The following is a 12714-nucleotide window of genomic DNA, read 5'->3' as shown; positions in this document are numbered from 1 at the left end:
ATAGACTGAACGAAAAAAAAAGTGAATCATTATGTATTATATACATATAAGTTATTAATTAATAAGTTAATTTTAAAAAATTAAGAATAAGTTGAGTTCACACTTGAGTCTTTTAATACGTGTCAACGTTGTCATACATATGGGGAGAAGCTCTCCACACTTGACATTCGCCCACATTTTCATTCTTTGGAGAATATTACCCTCTTTCCACATTCCACCTCTAGTCTCTGTTAGGGCGGCAAATTAAAGCCAACATTCTCGGCAACTTCGTAGCGGGCCGAAATAATTTAATCTATTTATAATGTTTATATAATACTACTAGTGAGGTAAAAGCAGGTGTGCGATAAAACTTTTGCCAACTTTGCTTTGGCCAAAACTTTCACGGAACACGCGGGAGTAAAATTATTTGTAATTATAAAGCGATGCGGCTTTTCCAACTTTTAATTAGCCCTTATTATAACACCATAAAGCAGTCTGGTTTGCACAGGGGTCGCTTGTTCTCGTTGTGCTGGTTGCGGGTAGTTTTTTTAACCCAGGTGCATCTTATTATTTTGAGTGGGTTCCTTATTATAAACATTTGCCAATAGAACGTTGTGCAGTGGCAGTAATTTCAAGGCAATATCATCATTTTTCTCAAAGAGAGGAACGTGCAAGCCCCGTATGAGACACAACAATTATTAGAAATTATTCAGTGTTAGAAAATCACCTCCTAAACAACGTAGTGAGACGCCAAGAACTTTCTGAAAATATGTTTAGACTGATCGCCCCCTAAAAACATAATAAAATCGGAATAAAACGTCGTGATACGCCGATGTTCAGTTCAAAGTATCACCCGTTAACTATCCCATAAGTCACTTCAGGTTCTGGTTTTCAGTTGAAGGTAAATAACCTCTTCAGCGTGCCCGTTTGTTTCGACTAATTAAGTGATGAAATAATAAACTTGAAGAACGGTCTACGGGCTTTAAAACTCTATTAAAATCAGTGGCGCAACAAGCCCGTAATATGACAAAATGAAAGCTTCGAACACGATAAAATTATGCAAATATCTTTCTGTGTCGTAGTCGTAAATACCCCCTTCAGTTCGCTCCTGAATGAGTACGCCACTAATTAAGTGACGAAATACAAAACTTGAAGAACGATGTTTGCTGTATGAAGCTGTGTTAAAATCAGTGACGTAACAGTTCGTATCTGGACAAAATAAAATCATCAAAATTCCATAAAATTCAAACAATATTTTTGTTTCGCAGTCATATCTACCGCCTTAGGTACGCCTGTAAATTTTGATCGATTGAGCAATCAAATACAAAACAAAGCTTAAAGAACTATTTTTGCGCTCTAAGGGCGTATTAAACTCAGTGGCGCAATGGGTTTAGAACGTGACAAAACTAAGTTTTCAAAATAAGAAAAACGTTTCAACTACATTTCTTATATAAATTTCTCTCTCGGTGCGTCTTTGACTGGTGGCTATTGGTGGTGTAGAAATAATTCAATATGATACCTGAAAAATGATTGTGACAACCACAGTGCGAGTCTCTAAGTTAGAATAAATTCAGCAAATCAAAAACGGTTTTTTTTTTGGGGAAATATAGTCGGATACATCGATTAATATATTGAATCACGCTCTTTTTAATGTAAGAAAATTTGATGGGGCGTGTCCCAAATTTGAGGTATGACGTCATCGACTATTGTTTTAAACGGCAACCCAAATTTACTTATGACTATACTTAAAGGAGTATGTCAAGTTACACATGCGTACAAAATTCCAAATTTTTATCCATTGTCGTTTGAAAAGTATTTAACATCTACTGATTCCATAAATGAATAAATCTGATTCAACTAAATAAAACTTTTATACAGTTTAAAAATTGCATGTCAAAAGTTGCGTTTGTCATTTTTTGTCAAACTGGGTTGACGTTTTGCACAATGGTGAACAAGTACGAGCAGCATCGCATGCATGCCAGTTGTATTGAGCGAGGATATTTATTAGTTTGTCGTTTTGTGAGAAACATTATTTGTTGAAAAATCGACCAAAATGCCGTACTTAACTGAAACCCACAAGATTGAAATTTTCATGATGATTGGACCGGAAATAGGACAACAACACAAAATGAAGTCATTCATCTATTCAGAGAGAACTATCCTGATTTACCACCCATATCGCAAAGTACCGTAATCAATATTGAAAAACAGTTTAGGGCAAATGAGAATTTAAGAAAAACAAACAATTATCGTCAGAGTGCGCTCAATGAATAAGTCAAAATCAATGTTCTTGTCTCTGTTCAAGAAAATCCTCATGCCTCCACTAGGCAGATAGCTAGGGAACTCAAAATTAGTCAGTCTTTGGTTACAAGCATTCTTAAAGCCTAAAAAATCATCCTGATAAAATGGCAATCCTCGAGGAACTCACTGAAGATGATTGAGATAGACGACTTAAGTTTTGCGAACAAATGGTAGATCTACTAGACAAAAATATTCTAAACATAGAAAACATTCTGTTTTCTGATGAATCGATGTTTATATTAAATGCTGCGATAAATCGTTAAAATTGTCGTTAATAGGCAGACAACGACCCACACTGGACACTAGACGAGGAAAAACCACACTCAACATCTAAAAAAGGCCATGTTTGGGCAGGGATTGTTGTTGATCTAGTATTAGAACCAATTTTCTTTCAAGGCAATCTCAATTAGGCAGGATATTTAGAATTCTTCTTCATTCTTCATTCTCATGAGTATCTGGATGATGTATTTCCAAACAGATGGATTGGTAGAAGAGGACCTTCTAAATGACCACCCCGGTCTCCCGATTTAGAATCTATGGATTATTTCTTATGGGGGTACTTGAAAAAAACAAAATTTTTAAGACCAAACCGGACAACATCAAGGAGTTGCAAGAATGAATACGACAGGGGTGTGAGCTAATTTCCGCCGAAGTAATTAGAAATGTTCAAAACGAGCTTCAGTCCCGTTTAGCGTGTTGTCAGTTGGTAAATCGAGAACGTTTTGAGCATTTATTGAAGAAAAATTATTGAGTTGAATCAGATTTCTTCATTTTTCGAATTAATTAATGTTTTTTAAATATATTTTAAACGACAATGAATAAAATTTTTTTCATTTTTTTACGCACGTTTAACTTGGCATGTCCTTTAAGAATAGTTATAAACTAGGATTGCCATTTAAAGAAATTGTCGATGACGTCATATCTTAAATTTGGGACACGCCCTCTCAATTTTTTTTACATCAAAAAGAGGGCGATTCAAAATACTAATCGATATATTCGAATATATTTCCAAAAAAAACTGTCTTTGATTTACTGAATTTATTCCAACTTAGAAACTCGCACTATACATTAAAATCAGTGTGTTGTTGCCACAGTCTACATCAATGCAAAGTGAAAATATCAGAGTCAGCAAGATTTTTCAAATATTTTGTACGCTTTACAAATTGAAGTACTAATTTCTCTTAGTTATCTTCATTAACTATTTCAGGGCATTTTGCGAACCTCGTTCAACGTTCCCATAAAAGCGATTAAGGGAAGTTTAAGTTTTCCCCTCTTCAGGGCCCTTTCGGTGTCTTCGTAACAATATTTCTCAACAAAAATCCAGTTCCTTTAACCAGGCTGCCAATAGCGAAAGAGTGGTCCCAGCGGTCAGCGGCGTGTAATTCGCCAATTTCAACGACGATCGACAACTCTAGCCCTTCCGGGGAAAAGTTAACTTCTTCGAGCTTGTAAGAAGTTGCTCCCTTGGGGAATCGATTCCGCCGGAATATCTACGCGACTGGAGGTTAACGGCTATTCTGGATCTACTAGGTGGTCCAATAAATCAGCCGCACTTTATTATCTTATCCTTATCTCGGACAATATCCGGGAACTTTTACAAGATATATTTTCCCTTTTGCCAGACGATACCCGATGATTTTCAAGGTTTATTAAATGCGACAAGAGTTTAAGGGAAATATGAAACTCGACACTCTCCCCTGCGACATGAGAGGATTAGATGAAAGGAGTTTGCTACAGCAAATTACTGATAACTTGTCAAAGTGCTAAAGAGCAAATGCGAGATCGAAACTTCTGGGTTTCAGGGACCCTCCACTTAGGAAGAATTAACATCAACTGGGGAATGTATCGGTTTATTATATTAATGACCTTTAAGCCCTCTGAAATGAACCATGTTGTGAGTTTATTAAGAAGTAAATCGTAATTTTACGGTTCAGTAAACTTCATAAGGGACCAAATGCTGTTTAAAAGATCACTAGACATTGATAGGATTCAATTCAAATCCGGTCATTGTTTTTACTCAGTCATCTATAACTTATATATTTAACTCTCAATAATTAAGTTGTTCAGTATTGTGCATTATTATACCAATTTTTTGCTTCTTTTGCAGCACTTCGACTGCAGAAACCACATAAGAGTGATCCAGTCTATGGGAAACGGAGATCGGCTGTACGTTTGCGGGACAAACGCGCACAACCCCAAGGACTGGGTGATAAATGTGAGTATTTTACAATATGAGGAATTAATTTTTAATTACTCTGTCACAACCCTATTTATTTCTTAATCCGATTAGAGCTCCGCTGAACAACTCCGTTGATTATCCAAACGTAAAAGTCCAAATTGAAAACATTATTTGCCGACGCTTAAAACTTTCATTCATTGACACTTCAGAGGGACGAAATAAAAACGGTTCTGTTAATTAAAAACATTTTAGCTGATAATTATGTTTCCAGTGGGTGCGAAAATATATGAAAATCGCCAGAAACGCATTTTATGTCTTAATTTACCTCTCTAGAAACTTAGATGAATGTAGGGAAGTCTTACACCATCTGATAGTTAATAAAGTACGTCACTAAGTTTGCTTAGAATTTCAGGAATAGAAAATGATTCCATTCAAATGGCACTTTTTATATTAAGAAAGTCAAAAAATCAGGGACTTACTAATCTGGGTCTAAAACTTTTGGAACCCCACTTTAGACACGTGCATGTTATACGCCTACCTCTCACGTCCCGGGCTCGAAGCTTGTGCAAAATTAATTTGTTCCTTTATTTCTCTATCAAATATGTGACAGCAGTCTCTTGGAGACTATTAAAATGAAACTGCAAAAATACATAATTTAATATTAGTCGGATGTTTATGCACGCGACTGCTTTTTAGATAAATTCATTATCTGAAAAATTCCATTTGATAAGCAGGATTTCCTATTTTGCACGCATATTTCTAACAATAATAAACTGTAATGGTGCTGTGAAATTTTTTGTCAAACTGTGATCGGATGTCCGTGAGGAATTGGCAACGCTGCTACTTGAAAAAAATCATAAATTTAATAGCGCATTATGGCAAGTAAACAAAGAAGAAAAGTGCAAGAAGAATTGGATTCGCCACTATTTTCTTACAGATTTTCACAGTCTGTGGATTGGTATATAAAATCGACAAGAGCACTAAAAAAGGTAAATGTCAGAGGGGAACTGTAAAAATGTAAAAAAGAACACCTTTTATTTCGACCCAAACCTCCTAAAGACTAATGACAGTACTAGTTTTACCTAATTTTAATACTCAAATGAATCCATTCAAAACTGAAAAAGTTTACACTTTGTGTTCCAAAATGTACTGATGTTTTAAGGAATGCATATTTCAAACATGCTACTTTATCTGATTCGGCAAAGTTTTAATACAGATAGAACTTTCTAAATTTCGGAAAATGCCAAATTCAAAATTTTAATATACCATTTTCCAGGATTTAATAGAGATATTTAATCCTCGCTAGATCTCCTCCCACGGATTTCACTTCAAAACCGTTTGACACTATTTTCCAAACCACAGTAGCATTTTGAGGGATTTTCTAAAGCTGGAAACGCGTAAAATGGTATATTTACAGACACTAATTATTTGAACTTTTACCCCGGAAAATTAAATGGAAAAGGCGAAAATGTTTGTTTTCAGGCATTTAACTTCAAAATCGAAAGTTCCTCGTTGCATTTATTCAAAAACAATACCAGTATAAAGGATTTTTGAACTCGGTATAATGTAAAACTATAAAATTTTACTTAAAAGATCTACTATACCTGGTTTTAAACAGCTTAATAATTCATATAATACTCAAAAATCAAAAGCGTAGTAGCACGAACAAAATTAATTTCTAAAACTGCATTGTAAAATAAACAATTTCAGTGGCTTAAAATATATAGAAAATGTCCAAAGCTATAAAATACAATGCAGAAAAAATAATTTAAATAATGTTGGTACGTCTCTGTAAATGGGCTATTACGATACCACTGGCGAATAAACGGTTTTTGATCCGGCAAACCAGTAAAGTCCAATAAAACGAATTTATATACGTTTAATGTTCCAAAACTTCAGACATGGGTTTCCGATATCTAAAGATTCTCTACAAAATTAATAATTTTGTGTTCTTAAGGTATATTTTTTTAATGAAACCTGCACGTCTCCGTCGAGGCTATTTTTGCTAAAATGCACTTACTTGGCAAAACACTGCAAAAACAATTTTGAAGGTTATTCGAGATACTAGAAATCAACTGTAAATGGAGAATTTATGGGCCAGAAAGTCACATTTGCCAAGCATGATCAGTAATGCAGCTTTGCATATTTAACATAAGTCTTACGAGGAGTGAACGGAAATGTCTTATCGCACTCGTGGTTTGCTTTTGCATTTATAAGGAATTCTGTATAGCTCTTATCTACTCTGCGTATAGAGTAGTGCTCCATTATTCATCATCTCTGCAGATGGAACCTGATTTCTTTCGTAAATTATTATATGCGACAAGCTATTAAATTTGAATCTAGGAGAAAACTAAAGAAACTTCATAGAAGGAAAAGTAAGATAGTGCTCAAGCAACTTATCTCTCAACACGCCGCTGAGATAAACTAGATGAGAAAAACAAAACCAGTGATACTATAAATTTTTTAATTATAATTTCTAGTTTTTCTTGCGCCCTAGCTTCAGTAAACCCCTACAGAATGCTACTATCTTTTGGGAAATAAGGACGCTAGAAATATGCAAGATCAGTGGCGTAGGAAGGTTCTACTGAAACTTACTCATTAAACGAAATTTGCATGTTTTGTTTTTTAAAACTTTTTTTCAGTACGTCACGGATTTGAAAGAACTACTGCATCAAGTTACCTATTTTGTAAAGGACTCTCCGAACATTAAAACTATACAAAATTTTTCATGTAGAAATTGGTAACCAATAATTCAAAATGTGACAGTTTTTGCAACCGTCACTTTTCATCAGATCGCCATATGAAAGCTTCAACAGTTTCACGTGTTTTCTTTTTCACTGCATAAATTTAAGTTTCTTTCAGTATGACACTGATTTGAAGAGAAAAGATCAATTTTTTTTATCGCAGTATTACTAAAAAATTAAATAAAATTACTTTAAATTATATTCCCTTGTCAATTTTCTTTTAATTAAAGTGCAGTAGAACCTTATGTGGCACAAGCGTTCATTTTTTTGTGAAGAGTATTAAAGTTTTTTAATCGTACAGTTCAATGGCGTAGCTTGTTCCTTATAGTGTCACATGAATAATTGTAGAAAAGGTCTCAGGAAGTATATTTATGTCAACTTAAGTCAAACTCAGTTCGACCCTGGTTTTGACAATACTTGACAAATCAGAATATCCTTCAAGTCCTTAAATCTCACTAATCAGTAGCGTAGTTCGTATTTATCACAGTGAGACAAGAATAGCGTCAGGATGGAGCGGTTTGCAGTGTATTCTCCGTAACTTTTTTTAAATTTAAGTGACTGTAACTCTGATTTGTAGCGAAAAAATTCAGAAATATACAATTTTCCGCCAGAGCTTTTAGGTCCATCCATAAATCCTCATACCTAAATGGTGTACCTAACTTTTTCATCGCAATGTCACTCTTAAAACCTAAAAAAAGAGAGCCTTAAACACAGCTTTTTGCGGATTTTCTTTTCGTTTCAACTTTACATAATACACCGCTAATTTCGGATTCAAAAATTGTAAGTATCAAAGTTTTCTGGAAGAGTTTCCATGCCCTTAAGCCAAATTGCTTCCATGCATATCTTGTTACAACAGCGTCATATGAAGACTTCAAAAGGACATTTCCAGTGTTTTTTTTTCTTGATTTTTTTCTCAAATTTGTCTTCAGTCCCGATTACCAAGATAAAAATCTAGATGAATCCAACATTTTTGGAACAGTTTTCAGGCCGTCGTAGAACTTTCTAACTCAGTAGTGCAGGCACACCTCATCATATACAAGATCTTTAGGACAAAAATGTTTAAAAACTCTTTTCTTGTTGACTTAATTTTTCGCTTATATTCGCGTCAATATGACCCTGATTGCTGGGCAACATCTTCAAGGTTCGAAATTTTCTGAAGAGGCCTTCAGGCTCTTATCACGCCCTTCTAATCAGTTGTGTACGCATTCGCCATAGCTTGACTCGTAGGCTTATAAAAGGACCTTAACGAGCGTCTTCTCCTTGAATTTGGTTTTTTAAGGTTTATTCAGTATGACATTTTCAATCATTGAAATTCACTAAAAATTCACAACTAATCTTTTTTTCCAGGCTAATTTGACACATCTCAGTCGAAACGTCTTCGTCCATGGGATCGGCATGGGCATTGCCAAATGCCCTTACGATCCTACAGACAATTCTACGGCTGTATGGGTGGAACATGGAAATCCAGGCGATTTACCTGGATTATACTCCGGTAAGCCGCACTGGAATTATTAATAGAACTAAAGCTTTGCATGCGGTAGTGATTTGTAGGTCATCTCGATATTAATTTTTGATTATCCAATAGCTTAGTCGGCATTAAATTTTCAGGGACTAATGCCGAGTTTACAAAAGCTGACACCGTAATTTTTCGAACCGACCTGCATAATTTAACCACCGGAAAGAAGGAGTACAACTTCAAAAGGACGTTGAAATACGATTCCAAGTGGCTGGATAGTGAGTATTACTGTTATTATTCAACTAGAGAACTTTCCTTGTTGATGTGCATATTACGCAGATAATCGGTGTTATAAAAATGCAAATTCATTCCCCACTAAGCCAATTTTACGAGAACTAAATTGGAGCGAGATGAAATTTTAATGTTTCTGTTTACTCACACTTTTACTCGGAAAATATGCTCCTCATATCCCAGTTTTGATGGGAGAGATTTTCTTATTTGTCTTACATTGACGCAAAAAAGGGAAGAAATAATGGCGTAATTAGGCTTTTATAGTTGCGATAAGAAGCTTTCACTTTACTAATAAAATATTTTATGAAGGCTCTATCATGAAATTACCTTAATAAGGTCGGAGGCGAGAGGTAATAGTCGCTAATGGAGGAGTTGTATTTTGTCACTCGAGATTTTGGTATTACATCTTAAGTGGCGAATATCCAAAAACATGGTGTTGAAAAATTCAATATCATAATTACGTTGAGAGCAAACATAAACATTTCGCAATTTTTCCTAATAACCCGATGAAGAGTCGGGGCACGTCCCAGGGCTCGTTTAATAAACTCGGACTGCCTGTAACGTGTAATAACGGAATGGCCTCTCATTAGCGAAACCGTGCACTCTTCGCATCCGCAAAAATGAAAGACGTAGGAAATATGCCGTTATACCGGAGGGTCGTCATATGAGAGAGAGATATGACTTATTTGTCCCGAAAGTTAGAGGAGAACTCGTCAAATAATATGCGAGATGTCCGTGGACAAGGAGGGGTTAGGAATTAGCCTATTGACCGTCGGTCATTGACGTAATAGTTATTTGGGGGTTTATTTGGTATTCAGAATTCATTCCTGGAATTGAAGGGTATAAATATAAAGAGGTTCATAATCGTATAAGAAGGGAAGACAAAGAAAATTACTTTCCCTTATAACTTTATTATTACTACATATTTTGAATATAAAATGTACGCTTAATATTTTCCTAATGCACTCTCCCGTCCCGTTTTTATCAGTTTTAACGCTAACACTCTACTTTTTGATAAATAATAAATATCAGTCTCTTTTAGTTTTCCGGTAATGTGAAGTAGTAACAAAACCACCTCTCTAATGCCTTTTAATGAGACCCATTGTCATGATTTAAGTTAAAAAATCTTTTTTTTTCTCATACGGCATCCTGCATATTATTGAAGATAATGAACCTATCAGTCACGGAAAAAAATTCATTAAATTACTTTCCTTTCGATCGATTTGCGAGTAATTAGGTTTTTCGAGTTGTTATACACATTTTCAAGTTTTTTTTTGGAAAACTACTTTCGCTAAGTTTAGGACTCTCAAACTTCACTTTTGCATAAAGAACGCTCTGTGTATTGTAAGGGTTTTTGAAGTTAAAATCTGAAATATTTGGAACTTTTGTATTATTTTTATAGCATGCAGGAACTTTAAAAACTGACTAGAATTAGTTAATACCATTTTTTTTACATTTAAAATTGGATTTTTGGTTTGAATGTTGGAAGTTTTATTTTTTTCTGCACGAAACGAAAGCATAGAATTTTAGTTTGCCTCATCTCATTTCCGAATTTTCGGTCGAAAAAACTGAACCGCCACAAAACTGCAAACTCAGTGATAAAAACTGAAAATGGAAAAAAATTTAAACATAGATTGATTCTCAATACATATCCTCGACGATTCTACAGTTAGGGTAGGTACTATACTTGTTTCCTTCGAGAAATCTTCGTTTCAGGGATAAATAAACACAGATAAGTGAAAAAAAGAAGGACTCTCAGACAAATTTTCAGAGGCGTACGGAGAATTTACTACAGTTGAATTTGTGGTCTGAAATTTTCAATATGGTTCGCAATCTTACTAAAAAAACCGTCTTTAGAGAATTCCAGAAAACAAGTTAATCAGTTTGAAGAAAACACTGCATATGTTCCGTCATATACGTTTATTTTTTCAGGATATTCCCTTTCATATTCAGTGACATGTAATTACTCATGTGTCCTTGAAGTTAGTTATATTCTTGTCCCAAATCTCGCCGTTTTCCCAGTTTTCCGCTAATTTCAAAAATCTTCATATAGTGTTGTTTAAGATATACCTGAACTAATTTTCTACTTCCAATTTTAAAGAAAAATCGAAATCGTGTAATAGAATTTTCCCAATTGAAAAAATACTAATGGATTTAACAAATTTACTGCTTAACTGATCGTGGAAAATGTACATTTCAGAGAGGCCTGACAGTGAATTCGTTTAACGCGATTATGCGTTTTGTTCTGGATTAAAGTACGTTTTTTTCGAAACGTCCAACCGAGCGGTAAATTGTTAAATTATGTTATTTAAATGCGATGGAATTTGACAGGGAACAGTGCTGAAAATTTAAAATATCAAGAAAAATTGAACACACTGGTTTATAACCCCGCGAAAGGGGGTTAAAAATGAACACAGCTCCCTTATACCCTCTGATAATATGGCTTATGTCGTAAAGGGAAGGTTAATTCAATACAGCTGCAGTTTTCTCATACGAGAGATTTCGTAATCTCTCTAACGAAATAAGGATTTAATTTTAACTACCTACCTCGTTTCTAATTTGGACAAACGGAGTATTACACTCGCCGGATTAAATTGGATCGAATCTTAGAAGTACTCGACAATAATTATTGTAGGAAAACAACGTAATGGGGTAAATTCAATTCTTGCAGAAATGTCTCCGTATTAAGACAGTGGCGCATTTGATTTCTCTCGTGAAGATATCAACTTCCTTGCCCCTTGGGAACTGAAATAGGGCCATTAAAAAACCTAATGTTCCTTACTTCCGTAAAAGTTTATTAAACGATCCTACTAACGGTTAAGGAGTCACATCCGTTAGGCGTAATTAGACTCATCTAACAGGTGTTGCCCTCCCAGTGTTTCGCCATTTTCTTCCAGAATTTCTAATATAATTACCTAATTTCCATTTTTTATGAAACAATTTGCATGCATATTATTTGCCGGAGGTACCTACACTAAAAGTAGGGATATAATTATATGTTTTTCCCTTTCAGAACCGAACTTCGTAGGGTCCTTTGACATCGGCGAATTCGTCCTGTTTTTCTTCAGGGAAACCGCAGTTGAGTACATTAATTGTGGGAAGAGCGTCTATAGCAGGGTGGCACGTGTCTGCAAGAGAGATACGGGAGGGAGGAATATTTTAACCCAAAATTGGGTTACATATTTGAAAGCCAGGTTGAATTGTTCTATTCCGGGAGAATTTCCATTCTACTTCAACGAAATTCGTAAGTATGAAATTTTTGAAGAGTTATAAGTGGTCTGAATAAGGTACAGTCTAGATATAAGTTTTCTCTTAAACACTGGGGCCGAAGTGTTGTAGAGGATGTTTTGAAGGAAAATTTCATTATCTGGAAGTTTTAGGATTTTGTCATTTCTCAAATTCAGTGGAAAACATTTTTATAAGCTATTCGACTTTATTAAAAGGTTTAAAGAAGATATTTACGTTTGTTGAATTTATAAGTGCAACTGGCCTCTCTCTCTCTCTCAAGAATTATCATAAGCTTTCTTCAGTAAAAATATATACGTGACGTCTCGGAGGCCACACATCGAAAACGTAACATTTGACTCTTGAAATTATCCTCCAAATATAACTCGTGCATCAGAAATTCTGGATAACTTTAGATTAATAGATATTAATGGAATCGGCATCAGCGAAAAGCAGTCATGCACTGTGAGCACTCGTACTTTTTTCATCCCATATTTCATTCATCCATATTGCCCTAAAACTAACCCATAATTTTGAAT

The 12714-nt window shown here is 34.9% G+C and overlaps 1 protein-coding gene across 3 annotated transcripts in view; it reads left to right on the top strand.

The window, feature by feature from the left end:
• Positions 1-12714, top strand: part of Sema2a (Semaphorin 2a) — a 373380-nt gene that overhangs the window by 352633 nt on the left and 8033 nt on the right. For all 3 annotated transcript variants that reach the window (XM_066281591.1, XM_066281601.1, XM_066281582.1), the window contains 4 exons: positions 4388-4495; positions 8551-8695; positions 8812-8937; positions 11964-12194. In XM_066281591.1, the coding sequence (XP_066137688.1) occupies positions 4388-4495; positions 8551-8695; positions 8812-8937; positions 11964-12194 (610 nt within the window). The remainder of the gene's footprint in view (positions 1-4387; positions 4496-8550; positions 8696-8811; positions 8938-11963; positions 12195-12714) is intronic.

The sequence above is a fragment of the Euwallacea fornicatus genome, chromosome 1 (genome assembly GCF_040115645.1).
Source record: "Euwallacea fornicatus isolate EFF26 chromosome 1, ASM4011564v1, whole genome shotgun sequence".
In the NCBI taxonomy this organism is placed as follows: domain Eukaryota; kingdom Metazoa; phylum Arthropoda; class Insecta; order Coleoptera; family Curculionidae; genus Euwallacea; species Euwallacea fornicatus.
Note: the sequence above shows the minus strand (reverse complement) of the source record. Positions and strands in the feature narration are given on the sequence as shown.